This window comes from Syngnathoides biaculeatus, chromosome 14, assembly GCF_019802595.1.
Source record: "Syngnathoides biaculeatus isolate LvHL_M chromosome 14, ASM1980259v1, whole genome shotgun sequence".
Lineage (NCBI taxonomy): Eukaryota > Metazoa > Chordata > Actinopteri > Syngnathiformes > Syngnathidae > Syngnathoides > Syngnathoides biaculeatus.
The window spans coordinates 8,544,875-8,563,055 of record NC_084653.1 but is presented as its reverse complement, the minus strand read 5'-3'; the positions used below and the strand labels follow the sequence as shown (position 1 = coordinate 8,563,055).

Genomic DNA, 18,181 nt, shown 5'->3' with positions numbered 1-18,181 from the left:
AAAAAATTCAATTTCATAGAGAACAAAGAATAAGAAAAAAATAGAAGAAGGAAGCTTTAGATAGAAAAACAGTCTAATAAATATGAAAGACAATTACTTTCACCATTATTGAAGACCCTCATTGTCGTCCTGGAAACGCCAAGAACAAGAGCCATTTTCCTTTCCTGAACTCTTTGATGGTTGTCACCTTTTGTTTTTTCAAATGGCCAACTGTAAAACAGGTTTCAACGGACCACAAGGTGTAGTCACTAATGCAAGCATTTATTAACAACTCAAGACAATAAGCACAAATCCTCCCAGTCTGCTCGGGAACACTCAAAGAAGCAAACAAGTTGGGGCAACATCCTGTCAAAAGTCGGGCCTATAGAATAAATGCACGCCCAGTCTTAATGTACTTTGGCCTGAGGATGACTTATTTAGCGGAAACTATTTTGTGCTGGTTTATCGACTGCAACTGTTAAATAAGACATGATTTTAAATTGAAGGTCTGACTTCTGACAGGATGCCTCACAGTTGCAGAGCACACCTTCGACTATATACAGAAGGTACAAAATGGGAAGGATGAACCACGAAATTAATGGCTGGGTTTTTTTTTTATTTCAAACTGGAGGAAAATCCAGATTAGAAAATTATTGAAAACTGAATCATTCAAAAACAATGGCATATGACCACTGAGATTTCACTCTTCACTTTTTATTTTAAGCTTATTTAGCAACATGTTGTTTTCAGGACAGTGACAATTGCTTCCAACACGGCATGTTGTCTTGGACAATGTCGATGAAAAGTGACTGCCAGGTGTTAAATTTCAGCCCCCGTACTGTTTTTGTTTTTTTTTGGCTACCCTTTTACGAAGACACTTTCTCACCTCACATACTACCCCAAAGGTTGGAACTTTGTGGGGCAACTTGTCCCTTCATCTGCCTTTCACACAATACCTTGGAAAAAGGCAGATTTTTTTGAGGAGGGGCTTTGACAGGGAGCATTAAGAGTATGAGAGCCTTGAGAAATACTGTGACAGTTGCTTTTAAATACAATCTGACAGGAGAATTTAGTGGTTGGTGTTCTTCACATGCACGTTGTGGTTTTTTTTTTTTTTTTTTTTACTGCTTTACCCCTTTCACACAGACTCCATCCTACCTCCAATACTCCACCTTACAAAAATTTAAGGGGGGTTGCCCCAGGTTTTTCCGGTATTCCCTATTTCACAGCTTCTGTGCCATCACCAACATTCCCACCTTACTAAAGTTGAAACGTTCCTTAATAATTCTCAGGAAATTTCCACTCCTTAACAGGCAGTGTGAAAGCAACTATTGAGAACAACTACTATTTTTGACCATCCTTTTTTTTGCAATATGCTAACACCAAAGGCATCTTTTTCCCCATGTCAGTAAACAGTATCCATTTATACCATGTTAAGTTGCGTGTATTTCCTCTCTCTAAGGCATCCAGAAAAGGTGCATTCTGGGATGCGAGTCACTGAGGCGCCAGACGAGGAGGAGGACAGCAGCGGAACCCTGGAGGCCAGATGGAAAAAAAAATCGTCATGAAGTAAGTTAACACACAGTCCCCATAGTTGGGGGACTGGTAAGAGCGTCTCCCTCACAGTTTTGAGGACCAGCGTTCAAATCTCGGCCCAGTGTGTGTGGAGTTTGCATGTTCTCCCTGTGCCTGCGTGGCTTTTCTCCAGGTACTCCGGTTTCCTCCCACATCTCACAAACATGGATGGCAGGTTAATTGTAGATTCTAAATTGTCCATAGTTGTGAATGTGAGTGCGAATGGTTGGTTGTTCATATGTGCCCTGTGATTGGCTGGCAACCAGTTCAGGGTGTACCCCGGCTCCTGCTCGAAGATAGCTGGGATAGGCTCCAGCACTCCCGCGACCCTTGTGAGGATATGCGGCTCAGAAAATGGATGGATTGATAACACACCATCCCAAGAAGAAACAAGACGCAAAATCTTACCCTTATTTCTAGTTGAAAACAACTTCCTGTATTTAATTTTAGGATAGTATTGACTTGTTTTAAAATTATTTTAATAAATTTTCATTTTATTTTAAGAATCTTATCAAGTCACTTCATAGTATTTTTATTTTCATTTATTTTAGAGAGAGTCTTTTTAGTGAAAAAAAAATGCCAACAAAACTACAGTAGCATGAATTGACTTAAAAATAATTACAGCAAGATGTTTTCACTCGAAATGATATGAATCGCTTGGGTAAGATTTTGCAGTTTTAACTGGAAATTGTGTAAATTTCAAGAATTACTACTCCTAAAATTTGCCATGAAATGGCTGCTTCAAACCACTCATCCACCCAACCATTTTCTAAGCCACTTATCCCCACAATGGTTACAGGAGTGTTAGCGCCTGGAGCCAGACTACAACCTGAACTGGTCATCAGACATTCACAGGACACGTATGAGGAGGACTTGAACCTACCCTCCCTGCACCAAAGTCAGGGGAGCGGACCACTACACCATCTTTGCATCAAACCAAAATTGCTAATTTCCTGGTCACTTCTGGGCATGGCTCTCTAAGAATTTTTGTTGAGTGCTGTCATCATAGATATGTCCACCAAGTTTCATATTGAATGGTGGAACCGGTGTGAGAGGCTTTTTCCATCTCTTATCATGATTTTCATATGGAGGCCCCATACCTCAGTGGTGAGAGCACTGGTTTGGTAAACCAGGGGTTGTGGGTTCATATCCCACTGGGGCCTCCACTCCCTGAGAAGGGTTGCGTCAGGAAGGGCATCCGGGGTAAAAATTGTGCCAAACATATATGTGCGTTCATCTCAGATGACACGCTGTGGACAAGCCAAAAGAAACTTACTATCATATCTGCTGGATTTCATGTCAATCATTGAAACGGGTGTGAGGTGATGAATTTTTGGTGGTTTTGTGTTGATTGGTTAAACTGGCAAGGGCGGGCTACTTTTTTTTATTTTTTCAGGGGGTACTGGTCTATTTCCTTTGCACGCCTGTCGACTGTAAGTGTGAGGGACCCTCATCAACGCCTCGCCAGACGTGAGGCCTTCACCAACATGTGACCACCACCCTTTCACTACTACACCCTCTAGAAGCCCACCAATCGACCACCACCCCTTGGAGATGGAGCCTTGTGTCTCCCAACTACCCCCATCCCCCACCCCCCTTACCGCCTTCCCCCGGCACCAAGTCTCTGCCCACTATCCCGGACAACAGTGGTTCCCACTGGCATCTCGGTGTAACAGCAGCACCTTTTTGTCTAACTTGAGACACTGCCCCCGGTCAATACCGGGAGTGACTCTGGACATCCCAATGGGGGGGCGTTTGTACCGTAGTATGGAGAATCTGAACTGGAACCCGGTACTCGATTCAGGTCTGTGCTCATCCAGTGAGTTTATTGTGCGCTATACGGCCACCAGTCACTGGTATGACGGACCGCCAGATGGGTCCAACCCGGAAAGCTTGGCATACTACCCCCGACATGGTCCCCACAGGAAGGATGTACCCATTTTCCCACAGATGCTTTTTCCTAGTGGGGTTGATGAATGGGATGCACGGAAAGGTCTGAGAGAAAAGCTTCGCCTCCAGAGTGCACGGTCGGCAGCGGAGCCTTTGAAGACCGTTCCCGTGCGAACCACTGACTCCGCTCCTGTTGAACTGAACCCAGAGTGCCGGCCAGCCGGCGGCACGCGTCTCACCTGCCCCCAAGAGATCAAACAGGAAGTTTTGAGGAGACTTCAACTGCGACGGCAAAACAGCAGCCCGAACCTGACTCTCCTTGGGGCTCCACACAGCCCAAACATGCTCCCCGTGTCCCGCACAGCAGGTCCCATTTTGGCCAGACACAACGAACCATTTCAAAACGGTTCTGTGGGACGTTTGTACATCCCCACCTTTGAGGAATTTAAGAGGATGAGGATGAAAGAGCAGCACCAGGAGTCCACAGCAGGTTCTGAGGACTCCGGTCCCCCACGGGCAGGGACCCCCTCCTCTGAAACGGGTTCTCCGATCCGCACGGGTCCCTCTGCGCGGCCCCCTCTGCAAGCGTCTTCAACCCAGGGAGGAACCGGTTATAATGGCCGACGTAGGAGGTCCAGTCTGGAACCAATCGGTTCGATTCCACTCCGGGCCAGCAGGGACCATGGAGGTCGCCCCTCCAGTTGCTGCCCCGCACTGCTCCTGGAGGGAACGGACCTGTCCAGCTACGGCGCCAAGATCTACAAAATGAAGGACGACCTCATTGGCTCAGCTCTGGATCTCATCAAGAAGAGGTGAGCCATGGATATGGACTTGTTTTCCAAAATGCCCTGACTTTTCCAGATATCCCCATATCTATATCTGATGCTTCTTTCTTAATCCTATTCCAAACTTGTGTATCAGTACCATACGTGCATCTCCATATGAAGATGTCAACAATTTTATTTAAATGGCACTGTCGTTTAAATGACACTCCCTATTTTATTCCTCCTATAATGATAAGAATAAATGGCTGTAACAATTATTTAATTAATAGTAATGAATCTGTCATTCCCGTTTAGTTGGAGAATCCGTTGAAAAACAAGTTTTTTGATTTCCATCCCATTATTCTAAAAACATGATTTCAAATTCACAGTATAAAAAAATTGCACAAACATAAATTGATTATGATTCAGTTATTGGTAATATGTATCTATAACCCGTTACCAATGTTTGCCGCTTTTATATTGATACTTTATTCTAAAAGACAATACATCCCAAAATCATTCTTTGACGTTTATTTTTAGAAGACACATCACGATATCGATAGTTGACGCCCATGTATCAGGCTTGCCTCACCCCCCTTGATCCCCCCACCAGCTGCAGTGCAGACATCTCCTCCGAGGCCCCTGTCAGGCTGTCAGCTGAGCGGGACAGAGACGCCCCCGTCACCCCCCCCTGGCCCCCCACCGCCGTCACCATGGAAACCGCGGCAGGAGCCGAGGCTGGCCAGCAGACGCCCGCCGCAGAAGAAGAGGACGAAGAAGACGGAGAAGGCGAGGGAACGGGAGAATGCGTAAGGAGGATTTTATTTCTTGAAATGATGGTGTGCGTGTTTGTGTGTGATTTGGAAAGAGGCATTGGCAGCGGCGGCCGCTCAGGATCTGTCGCCGTTCAAGGATGGCGAGGACACTGCGACAGATGGATGCGCCTATGCAGAGATGTGCATGTGTGGAAGGAAAATGTGTGATGATCTACAGAAAAGGGGTGGGGGGGGATTATTTCCACCCCTGGCCATTCGTACACCCACCCATGCTTCCTTCCATCCATCCATCCATCCATCCATCCATCCATCTTGCAGCATTCCTGGGGTCAAACTGGCAGACTCACTTGCACCGTTTCCCACTAACACCATGCGGCTTTCCCATTCGGTTAATAAGATGCGAAGAAAAGGAAAAAAAGGTGAGGGGGGGGACAGGAAATTAAAGTAGCATTATGTAACAGCCATGGCCTGAAATATTGAGCAGGCGCAGGACGTCACAGAAACATCCTCCCATGTCATTTCAGATGTTGTAGGGCTGCATGTAATGATTATTTTTATAATTAATCAATATATCACACTATAAATTAAAAACAGGGCATCATTTCAAATTGACAGTGCACTGAATGCACAAACAAATTGATTATGATCCAGTTCCTTGTTTGATGCATAACACCTGTCAGAAAATTGAGAAAAAATTTGATCAGTTTTCCAAAGTCAAAACAGATGTTTACAAATTCCTTATTTTGATTCAACACAAATATAATCAGTCTATTTTAATGGAGGACAACAGAAATCTGACAATATTTGCTCTTGAGATGGAAATTCTGAGGAAGTGGACAATATTTAAGTGAAAATTGTCAAAATCATTCGAAACCTACAGTCCCCACAAAAGTAATGGAATGGCAACGTGCTTTGTTTGTTGTTGTATACGTAAGACATTTGGGTTTTAGATTAAAAGACGAATACAAGACTAAAGTTTAGAATTCCATCTTTTATTTTATGGTATTTACATTGATATGTGTTAAACAGCATAGCAGCTTTTGTTTGAAGCCAAAGTATTAGAACAGACCTGATTGAATTAACTTCAAGTGACTAATATTTAATATTTGGTGGCACAACCCTTACTTGCAATAACTGCATCCTGCTGCTACCATCATGAGTTACATTATCAATAAAGACTAGTGAGCTTGTTCTAGAAGCAGACATGCAATCGCTCCCAGAGTCTTCTTTGAAAAGTGTATTGCGATGCCTTCACTCTTGCCTTGTGGGACATGGCAAAGCATTTTGTCTGGCAATTTCAACAAAAACGTTTAAAAATAGGTCATTTCAATGCTTTTTATTCAACTGAATCAAATACCGTAATTTCCGGCCTATAAATCGCGACTTTTTTCCACACGCTTTCAAGCCTGCGGCAAATGCGGTGATGCGGGTAATTTGGGCATTTTTCTAATGGCCACAAGGGGCACTCGAGCAAAAAAGGTAAGTCAGACCTGTGGAATAAATGTGGTGAGGAAGTGACTTCTACCGATATGTTTTTTTTTAACTGGCTCTGTTATCGCCACGCTAGTGTTAGCACCGCGCTAGCGTGTTGCTGCTGTGTTACTACGCATTTCGGTGATTTAGCAGTTTTTTTTTTTTAACCAGCCCTGTTCGTGCTACCGTGTTGTTGCTATGTTAAGCTAAGCTAAGGTATTAATACTATGAAAACTCTTTCTGTGTACTGTCTTTCTGAGTAAACATCTCGTGTTTCAATGTGGGCACCTGCGGCTTTTACACAGCTGCAGTGTATGTATGTACCAAATGGTATTTCCTTTACAAATGTACTGGGTGAGGCTTATAATCAGGTGCGCTCTGTAGGCCGGAAATTACGGTATTTGATTTTGGGAGATACTCGTTTTGGGGGATTTTATTATATTATTTTGAATGAATATTAAACATTTGATAATTTTTTTTTTTTACTAAAGAAAATCTATTTGATTTGGGGAACTCAAATATATCCAATTGTATTGACTGTAATAAATAAAAATCAATGATTAACAATTGATATATTTTTCCAAAACAAATAAGACATCTCATACGACTGCTAGCCATTTTTAGCACCTGTCTCTTTAATTGCCTCCCCCCCTTCCCCTCACCAAGCATAAAATATAATTTGTAACCCACGCCCGTGTCCAACGAACCCTGAAAGCTTGTATAAAAAAAGGAACCCTTGGAGTGATGCAGCATGTTAAGGAAATCTTCGCCTGGGATGAGGCATGAGATTGGGTGAGATGACATAATTCTAATGACATCCTGGTTGATGCGTGTCCCTTTCACTTGCTCAGAATATATGCATGTGATATTGTATGTGTGTACATCACAATGCTGATATTTGATGCTCGTGTATTGGTACGCTATATATTATATACCATATTAATATTAGATCGACAACTGCATAGCGTTGAACATAGTTGATAATAATACTGTGTACCTACATGATCATGATATTTGAGGTTTGTATATTATACTGTAGCATAGTACACTATAAATCCTGATATCAATATTTGATACTTGATACATCACACTATCAATATTAAAATGCTATTGTATCACTCGGGTATTTTTTCAAAAAACACACACCATAGGATGCATGGTTTATATTTTAAGGCTTGTATATTGATACTGTACTGTAGAAGAATGTAATACATAACTGTCAATATTTGATGCTCGTATGTTGATACGCTACCTTAAAACAGCATTATATGTCCATCCATCCATTTTCTGAGCTGCTTAACCCCACAAGGGTCAGGGCTAGCCTTTCTAGAGCCTATCCAGTCTTATCATCGGGCAGGAGTCACGGTACACCCTGAATTGGTTGCCAGCCAATCCACAGGACACACAGAGACAGACAACAGCCTTTTTGCGGCTATTTCTATTTTAAAGTTAACTAAAATTATAATTGTGGAAATGTCCAAAAGCAACTGAGACATCAATTTTTAAATATGATATAATCTTATGACATCAACGGCTATTGTTCATGTAAAAGGAAGCGATACAGTACAACAACGTGATTGACGGCTGTCCTTTCTCTTCCTCAGCTGCTGGGGGTCTGCCGGCGTTCCAGCTCCGACGCCGCGTATGAGCTGTTGCGGGCGGCTGTACCGGAGTGCGCGTGCGAGCGGTCACAGACCTTGAGCAAACGTCGCCCGCAAGCGCATCACAGTGACCCCATGCCGGCTGAGGCGTCCGATCGCAAACAGCTGGAAATGAAGGCGAAGCTGGAGAACGCGCCGCAGGGACGACGTCATCGGAGGGAGAGAGACAGTGGTGAGGACAAAGATGTGCGCTTCCTCCCTGTTGATTATACGCTCCTGTATTTCCACGCTTCCTGATTTCCATTTTTTTGGTTTTTGTTTTTTACTTATTTGTCATGCTTGCATTTGCCAAAGCCCGTTTTAATGTCTTACAAAAACAACCCAACTAAAAACAAAATGATTTTACTCATCGAACTGGCAGCTGTTGTCAAAGCAGATTGTTTCGATTCATCTTTCAAAATCCACCAAATATTTTTGTTTTGTGGCAATATCGGCACCAAACTTACCGAAAGAAATTAGAATCTCTTCCTTCGCCAGTTTGTAGCTTTTTTTTTACTTTTGTGAAACCAAAAACTATTGGGGAAAAAAATGAAAGAAAAACAGACTGACTTTTGATGGCAAAATGATTTAACATGCCTTGAGGGATACTCTCTCTGGGCACACCCATCCGCTTCGCCACTGCCACACTGCATAATGCCCGTGGGGGCAGGCAAAATACCACAAAACAGGTTGCACTTCAGGGAAGATGTATTTTTTTCAAGATGTGGGAACGCTTGACGGCCAATCACACGCCACACTGGTAGGAGTGGCTTTGGTTAAAATGAATGAGGAAGGGGCAATTTCGCCGAATGGCCACTGTATGGATAAAGGCGCTTGGTATTTATATGGTGACAGTGATGACGTGCCAGAAAAGTTACACCCCAGCCTGATTTTGTAACAGTTTTAGCCCTGTCCAAAAAATGCAGCCACCTTACGTGCAGCAATTCAGTAGTGTTGTACCAGTCTTGCACTCTATCTTCAAACTTATATAATATACTACGGGGGATTGGGACAGACAGCGAAGAGCGAAAATTTATTGGCATTATAACTTTTTTTTTTTTTTAAACCCAAATGATGCTTGAGACAGTACAGTGGTGCAACTGGTTAGAGCGTTGGGTTCAAATCCAAGGCCCGCCTGTGTGGAGTTTGCATGTTCTCCCCGTGCTTCAGTGGGTTTTCTCTGTGCACTCCAGTTTCCTCCCACATTGCAAAAACATGCAACATTAATTGGACACTCTAAATTGCCCCCAGGTGTGATTGTGAGTGCCATCGGTAGTTTGTGTCAATGTGCCCTGCGATTGATTGGCTGGCAGCCAGTTCATGGTGTACTCCGCCTCCTGCCCGTTGACAGCTGGGATAGGCTCCAGCACTCCCCGCGACCCTCGTGAGGATAAGCGGCAAAAGAAAACAGATGGATGGACAGTTCAGGGTGTGCCCCGCCTCCTGCCCGATGACAGCTGGGATAGTCTCCCGCACTACCGCGACCCTCGTGAGGATACGCGGCTCAGAAAATACATGGACGATGCTTGAATAAGTGCTCTACACAACAAAAAATGGCTGTTGGTTGCCCTAAAAAAATGAATAAAAATACATTTTGAAAAATGTGGGGGGAAAAAAATGGACAAAAAAGCCACAAATACGTGAATCCACCGATGCCAAATGACTATGCGGGATCCGCTGGATATCACTATTTGTTATTTTATATTGTATGGTATTCTATGTGGTGTGGGAGACCAGGGGCTGAATTGATATATATAAATCATTTAAGAAATACCAAAGGATTGGTGGTCCAAACCCTGACTGACTGTCCACTGTCAAAGTGTCCTTGGGGAAGACATTGAACCCCAAATTGCCTCCATGTCAGCATTGTTCATGAGAACCAATTGCCTTACCTCAGGAAAGGAGCTATTTTGTGACCATTGGGGTCCCTTAATTGTCAATTCTTGGACCTCTCCTGTTCAGCCTGTATATGCTAATATTGGGTCAAATTCTTCAAAGCTTTAATTTTGACGACCATAGCTATGCAGATGACACACAGTTATATTTAACAGTGTCTCCAGATGACTACAGTTCAATTGGGGTATTGTGCCACTGTCTAAATCAGATAAATAACTGGATGAGCCAAAATTGTCTTGAACTAAATCATAACAAAACTGAAACAATTGTTTTTGGCAATAAAGAAAAGAGAATTGCTGTTAGTAAACACCTGGACTCTCTATCTTTAAAAACCAAAGACCAAGTCCGAAACCTTGGTGTTCCGATCGATTCCGACCTGAATTTCAACAATCATATCAAATCAATCACAAAAACTGCCTTCTACCATCTGAAAAACAAATATAGAGTCAAGCCTTGTATGTGTCAAGCAGACCAGGAAAAGCTCATCCATGCTTTTATCTCAGGTAGACTTGACTACTGTAATGGTCTTCTGACTGGACCCCCTCCCAAAAAAAATAAAATAATTAAACAGCCGGAACTCATTCAGAATGCTGCAGCTTGCGTACTGACCAAAACAAGCCGGTCAGAGCTTGCTTCCAGTCACTTTTAGAATAGATTTTAAAGTTCTGCTACTGGTCTATAAATCACTAAATGATTTAGGTCCTGAATACATGAAAGAAATGCTAATGGATGATAAACCCAGTAAGCCTCTGAGATAGACTCAGGTCAAATAGTGGAGTTGCAGAGTCCAAAGCAAACATGGTGAAGGAGCATTTAGCTATTATGCTGCACACAAATGGAATACGTTGTCAACAGAGGTGAGGTCAGCCCCAAGTGTGAATGTTTTTAAATCCACGTTGAAAACTTTTTTTTTTTCTCATGCTCTATAGAATATATCCACTTTTTGATCATATTACTTGCACTGTATGCGGTTTGCATTCTCCTTTCTTTTAATATTTTGTTTGTCATTTTTATTGTTTTTTATCCCATTTTAAATGTTGTATCTCTTTGTTTTCAAATTCTTTTAATTACATAAAGCACATTGAGTTACCTTGTGTATGAAATCCGCTATACTTATAAATTTGCTTTGCTTTGCTTTACCTGGTTAAACAAAGGAACCTTTAATTTATTAAGGTTTGAGTGCTGCCTTTGAGGACATCTAGCAAACCTTTGCTCTGTCCTCAGCCCCGGCGGCACTTCGCGGGCACTCAGAGCCGCCCGGCGAGGAGCGCCCAGCGGGCTCATCCCACCACGTGGGTTCAGACGACATGGCGGGCCGCGGCCGACATCACCGCTGGAGCACAATCAGCAGCCTGAGCGCCGACAGCGGTGTGGTGGGCCTCAGTGAGGAAGATGACAACGGCGCCGAGCCTCGGCGGCGGCGGCATGGCGCCGAAGTGGAGCGGGCCGACAGCGGCATTGGACCGGGCCTCTCGCGAGCATGGAAGAGACCGTCGTTATGCGCCGACTGCGGCCGGCGGGACGACACGTCCGAGGGCAGTGGCGCATGCGAACGATGTGCCAGATCGCGGGCCGAGCGTAAGGAAGCCGTGTTGGAGTTCCTGAATACGGAGAGCAGTTACGGAGAGGACCTGAGGATCATCAAGGAGGAATTTTACGGGCCTATGCGCGGTGCTGGGCTGCTGAGCGCCGAGCAGCTGGCCGTGGTGTTTGCCAACGTCCAGGAGCTGGCGGACGTCAACGAGAGATTCACGGAACATCTGCAGGACGCCATTGAACGCGCACTGGACCAGGTGAGAAGAACTCGCCATTATTTTCCACACCTCTGTGATGATTAAACTTTCAGAAGGTTCAAACACAGTTGCTCCCGGTGCTCACCTGACTTGAAACCATAACCTTGATATTGAAACCTCATTTGAAAAATTTCATCTAGTTTCAAAAACGTTAACTTGAGACTCTTAATTCTAGTTTGAAGCTGTAAACCCAAATGTGAAACTCCAAACCTAGTTTGAAACCATACCCCTTGTTTGAAACCTGAAATTTAAAGGCTAACCTTGTCTGGAAGTGCTATTTTGCAAATCTTGCCCTGTTCAAAATCCAAATTTGAAAGCCGAACCTTGACTTCAATCTGTAATTTGAAACCCTAACTCAGCTTTGACAGCCCACCATTGACTGGAAACCGTAATCCAAGTTCTGAAACACAAACCCTGACTCGAAATCCTAATTCTACCCCTAATTTTAAACTCAAACTTAATTTGAAATCTTAACACAGTTCTAAACCTTAAACCAAGCTTGAAACCGAATTTGAAAGGATACCCTTGACTTGCATCCTTTGAATCCTCGAAACCCTAAACCCAGTTTGAAGCCCCAATTTGAACCCCCTACAACTGGCTTGTAACCCTAACCAGTCAGTCACTGACGTAAATGGTTTTCTTTTAGTCTCAAAGTGGTTTTGTCTCCAACTCTGAATGGGCACTGGAAGCAGCTCAGCGCGAAATGTAGTACAGTGATACCTCTACTTACAAACCTCTCGAGTCATGAAAAATTCAGCTGATGAAACGCCTCCTCAGAAAAATAAACTAATGATAGAAAATTCAGGATAGGAAACAAAAAAATAGGTGCTGGACTCCCCAAATTCCACCAAACATAACCATGTACCTTGGTCTGTGTGGCGCAATAGAGCTGATCTCCCATTGGCTATCGCCGTTACAGCTACCTGGCTTCCCATTGGCTAGGAGGGACATCAATCTTTACCCATGATGCGTTTTGATTCCCTTGGAGACCCGACTGTCACCGAATCACAATAGCGCTGTCACAAGCTAATGCACATTGGAAAATTTAATTTTTTTTTTATTCATCTTTTGTCACCATAGGCCCCAAGAAACTTTAGTGGAATTAAGTTGCGTGCGTTCATACGTATGTTTTCTCTCGGCTATCAAATGTTTGCCTCCACCTCCGCCCACCATGATACCTTTAGCCTGTCACTCACCCTTCTCTTTGAATAACCACCTAACGGCAAACGTAAATGAACACAATTTTTATTACTCTTTATATGAAGTACTTTGCTTTTTTTTTTGGAACGAATTATGCTATTTACATGTAAAATGTAATGTAAAAAATGTAAAATTCTACTTTAAAAAAAAATTCACGTTACGAAAAGACTTCTGGAACAAAATAATTTCGTAAGTAGAGGTAACACTGTAGTAAACTAGTAAAATCCGTGTCCATGGCACGGACTCTCTGACTGGCTGGTCGGCGGGCGTTTGGGCTCAAGGGAGACGAAGATCTGCTGACGGTGTCCGTGGGAGAGATCTTCCTGGAATTTGTCAACATGCTGCCGGCCTTCCAGACGTACTGCCTGCAGCAGTCCGCCTCCGTCAACATGCTCAACGCACTGGAGAAGGAGAAGGAATTGCTCAGGTGAACCCCCACCCCCTGCACTCCTTTGCTTAACTCCAACACAAGAGCAATACGGAAAATACTAAGAAAAAGACTTCTTTCTACAAAATCTTGCTCAAGAAAATACTGTACCTCAAAGATATTTTTCCTTCTTTCTTTTTTGTCAAAACATCACACGCTGGTATCTTGATTGGAGCAGCCCAACGTTTGGTTGAACTGTCACTTGTAAGCATAATTTTGAGATACAAGTGCTGCACTGAACTCAGCTGACTTAACAACAGACAGCAATTTGGTGGACAGCGAAGAAGTTTGAAAAGAGAGGCTTCAAAGTGTCTATTCCACTCCCGGTTGAAGTTTACTCTTAAACTGAATAGAACCTCAAAGTTGAAATTGTATCCAAAAAACGGCATCGCTTTGCATGTCCAGAAGCTTAATGCTAACACACACAACAAAATGCCATAAGTGGACTAACGGATGGCATTTGTGTGTCAGTGTTATAGCGCTTTAAGCAGCAGCTATTGTGCCCTGCGATTGGCTGACAATCAGTTCAGGGTGTACCCTGCCTCCTGCCTGTTGACAGCTGGGATAGGCTCCAGCACTCCCGCGGCAAAAGAAAATGGATGGATGGATGGATGGATGGTGCAAGAAAACATTGACTGGCATAACTCCACTCACAGGTTCATAACCTTTATCCACTGTGAGAAGCGACTAATTTTACTGCAGCCCATTGTGAAATGCTCTTCTTCATTTGTGCCTGTTTTAGACTGCTCCTGAGAATCATCTTTGTTGTGAAAATGCATACGCATGCACCATCACAGTGAACACACACACACTTGTTAGTGGAATACACTAGAGCAAGAGACAGCTGAAGCACCTGTGGAGCAGTGTTGGGGTATCAGTGTCTTGCTCAAGGACACGACAGCAGTGAGTCCTGGGGATGGTCCAGTTGGGATCTTGTAGCTAGAACATCCAAGGTGGCAGGTGATGAGTGGCCAGGGAGGAGCGCAAGGTCTGGAACAGATCTGTCGCGTTTCAACTCACATCAATGAAAAATGACAACATGAATCATGGCCACGGAATGACACATGATTTTTTTGTTTTATAATTTTCCCTTTTTTAGGGTCAAGTCATTTTTTAAAACATGAAGACGTTTTTTGAAAATGTACCAAAAAGATAATGGGATATTAAAGTGTACATTTAACAAGCATACAAATGTTCCATGCTTTGTGTCCACTGTAGAGGATTGTCCGTCATCATTCATAATTAAGAGTATTTCTATTTGCGGCCTCCATCTGGAGTCCAACCCTACCCTTTTGGCATCTTGCAGGATCTTCTTGGACGTCTCACAGAACGACAACACGGCGTTGCGTCGCATGAACCTTCGCTCCTTCCTTATGGCGCCGCTCCAGCGCGTCACCAAATACCCTCTGCTCCTCAGCCGCCTGCTCAAAGTCACTCCGGAGAAGCAGCCTGAATTCGGGCGGCTCCGCGAGGCCAAGAGCCGCGTGGAGGCCCACCTGGAGCACATAAACACCAAGACCAAACAGCAGGACGGGAATGGCGTGGCCTCCTGGTCCCTGCGCTCCTTCCGCCGCGACAGCCGCAAAAACCGCGAGCCGGTGGACGCTGAAATGCGCGAGGCGTCTATCAGTACCCTTGGGTGGACTCGGGAGGACACCCGCTTTGTCATGGAGGGACCCTTGCAGCTTTCCCAGCCTGCTGACGGGCAGTGGGTGAAGAAGGGAAGCAAGGCTCTCAAGTTCCAAAACGTTCAGAGTCTTCTCATGGTGAGGACGCGGCAGCCCGCTGGGGGAGAGCGGCTGTGCGAAGCAGGAGAAAGCGTGCAAGACGGAGTATTGGTACTGATTAAGGACAAAAGCAGCGGGAAGTTCGCCGTGATGCGCGAGCCCATCCGCCTGTCCAACTGCGTGGTGTCCATGGACCCCGAGTGTCAGGATACCTTCGAGGTTCTGGATATCTGGCGGGAGGCGTTTGTGTTCCGAGCGGCAGACAAGTCCCGGACGCACAACTGGTTCCACCACATGAAACGCTACGCACGCGACTTAGGAGCCTGGCGCAAGAGACGCAACGCTTTGCCCAACATCATGATCAACACCAATCAGAGTCGATCCTGAGTGAAGCTGAGACCGAAGGGAAAAAAAAAAAAAAAAAAAAAAAAAAACAACAACGTAACCCCATACTGCTGCCTCCTCGCCCAAGCCCCCCCAAAAACGCTGCTCTATCAACAGGAAGTACTTTTTTTTTTTTTGCTTTATGCTGTGGATCCACTTGAGTATTGTAGTCACATTGACAAGGTAAAAGAATCTTCTCTGAAACTATTTATTTTTTTCCCAGTTCAAAATTTAATGAAAAAAAGGTTGAGGAAAGACATCTAATAATGAGATTCAATTTGCAGGGGAAAAAAAAGACCGTTGCTTTATTTTAGGTGAAAAAAAAAATGATTTTTTCGTCTTTTTTTTTAAGTCTGCTTTTTTTCTCTAAGTTTTATTCAAGTCTATTCTTTTAAAATGGGTCTTTAAGATTTATATTAGCCTTTTAGAAAAAAAATCTGACTTTAATTGAGAAGATTTTTTTTTTTTTAATCAAAAGCCTGAATTTCTTCAGTTTTCATCCCCCATAAAGTCAGTAGATTATTTTGGGTTGATTAATTTGTTTTAGATGGATGAATGTATTTTTTATGAAGTCAGATTTTCTTAAACATCAGATTTTGACATTTATTTTTGTTTTGATTTATTTTTCTAATAATCCCAGTTTTAGATTATATATTTTTTTCTTTGTAGGGAAAAACATCTTAATTCCCCAATTTTTTTTTAAAGAAATTACATTTTTCTCAGAAATTTGCATTTAATAGAAGCATTACGGTCTTTTTTTCAAGTACAATTTTGCACAAGGTTTCTTTTTTTTAAAATTACAACTACTCATATAATACAAAAACTTTGGTCATAGTATTTTTTTCTATTCAATGTGGCTCTCACTGTGTGGTAAGTCACAATCAAAATGTGGAGGATTTAAAATAATCAGACATGGACACCCCCCCCCCCAAAAAAAAAAACATAAATTTAGGGCTGTCAGCTAGCCATGATTGTAAAGACTAGACACCTATTGCGGAAAAACAACTGGAGATGAGAATATTTAATTTTTTACAGACGCTTGAAAATAACTGGACTTTACAGACTGATGTTTGTGCTTTGTGTTTTATGGCCCCCTCTGTTTTTGTTTTTCTACACATAACCACCACCTCGTGCACTCTGCCAGCAGAGCAACGGCCACTGCCACAGACAAGTAATCTGCAACTACAGCAATAAGCGGTCATATGAGTTGATGCTTTCTGCCCCGACATGTCACCCCCGTTATTCGCGATCCCGTGGAGTCCCGTTTAAGTCGGCCTTTCACACAGCCCATCAAAGCTGTTCATTTTTTCCTGAAATTTCCCCTGGCTCGTGGTCTTGTATGGTACCTTGCAGGAGGGGGAGTTGAAGTAGACACTTTTTAAGACTCCCTGTCAAAGCATTTTTTTTTTGTTTTTTTTTTGCGCTCAGGTTGTCTCTAAGGTATGCGGGTGGGACAAAGTGGGACCCGTTCTTGATTTCATGACAAATTGAAAACAGCCATTGCGGCTTTACATAGATTTACAATAACGACATGTTGTTTTGAGTGTTGACTGTTAAACAGGGATGAACCAATAACGGCAATATTTCAGGGTATTATGTACTTGCAAATAGGAAAAATAAATAAATCTGACAAATACAGTATATCCTTCTCACCACTAGTTGGCGCTACATTGCAGTCCTTAGACACATTGGTAAAACGTAGTGTGCATCAATCTTTGTTCACAATTATCACATTGTGTTCATTAAAATGTTATGTATCAAATGTACTCGTTGTATCAAAAATGAATACTCATACTAGTATCTGTGTGAACAAAGGTGGTATCAAACATCTGATGTTAAACTTCGCACAAGCGCTTAAGACACCGAAGTACACACCGAAGTGACGTGGCCGAAAGCCACTCGACTGTTATGCAGCGTGCCAGCCTTACCAACTGGTTCTGCCTGAATCACTAGTACCAGTACACTGCGTCACACTACAGAGATGTAATAGCCAATCAAAAATGCTAATGACCAATCGCGAGAAGGGGAAAAAAAACAAAATACAGGAGGTGCTTTATCAACAACTAATCAATTATCAAATTGATCAATTATTTTGGAATTTAGAACATTGTTTCAAATAGATGTGGTACTCCAGGAAAGGAGACTAATTATTCTGTTGAATGTTTTCCGCTTTTACTTCTGCTGATTTTCTAACAGACCGGACCAGTAAATGAATCATAATGAATGACAATTGGGTTTAATTTATGATGGGAATTATGTGCTGCCGTAGTATTATTTATGAATGTGCAACTGATGTAGCTGAACCTGAAAAGTACTCTATATCAAACTAGTAGCCCAAGAAGTAGCTGGTGGTGACAAAATGTCCAATGTCACTCCCACCGTCTCAAGTCATATTGCCTTAATGTTGTGTATTTGGTTTGTTTCAACATGGAAACAAAGCAAAATTATTTCTTCATAAATTATTAAAAAGGGCTTTTGCACTGAATGAATGCAAAATACATTTGATCTAATTAATTGGCGGAATAATTGATTAAAAATATTTAATAGTGACAGTCGTACCGGGTTTTAAGTGCGAGTGAGACCCAGCTGGATGGCAGCATGTTACAAACACAGTACGTTAGGTTTTACAATATTACTTCATGCAAAAAAAAAAAAAA

At 43.0% G+C, this 18,181-nt stretch overlaps 1 protein-coding gene across 3 annotated transcripts in view; it reads left to right on the top strand.

Moving 5' to 3' along the window:
- si:dkey-91i10.2 (uncharacterized protein LOC555224 homolog) overlaps nucleotides 1–16,471 on the top strand; it is a 35,333-nt gene extending 18,862 nt beyond the window's left edge. For 2 of the 3 annotated variants that reach the window (XM_061841006.1, XM_061841007.1), the window contains exons 3-9: nucleotides 1,442–1,548; nucleotides 2,951–4,256; nucleotides 4,822–5,017; nucleotides 8,062–8,290; nucleotides 11,218–11,786; nucleotides 13,268–13,413; nucleotides 14,720–16,471. In XM_061841006.1, the coding sequence (XP_061696990.1) occupies nucleotides 3,109–4,256; nucleotides 4,822–5,017; nucleotides 8,062–8,290; nucleotides 11,218–11,786; nucleotides 13,268–13,413; nucleotides 14,720–15,527 (3,096 nt within the window). In that variant the 5' untranslated portion in view covers nucleotides 1,442–1,548; nucleotides 2,951–3,108 and the 3' untranslated portion in view covers nucleotides 15,528–16,471. The remainder of the gene's footprint in view (nucleotides 1–1,441; nucleotides 1,549–2,950; nucleotides 4,257–4,821; nucleotides 5,018–8,061; nucleotides 8,291–11,217; nucleotides 11,787–13,267; nucleotides 13,414–14,719) is intronic. The other variant, XM_061841009.1, reaches the window with a different exon arrangement.
- The last annotated feature ends 1,710 nt before the right edge of the window (nucleotides 16,472–18,181 follow it).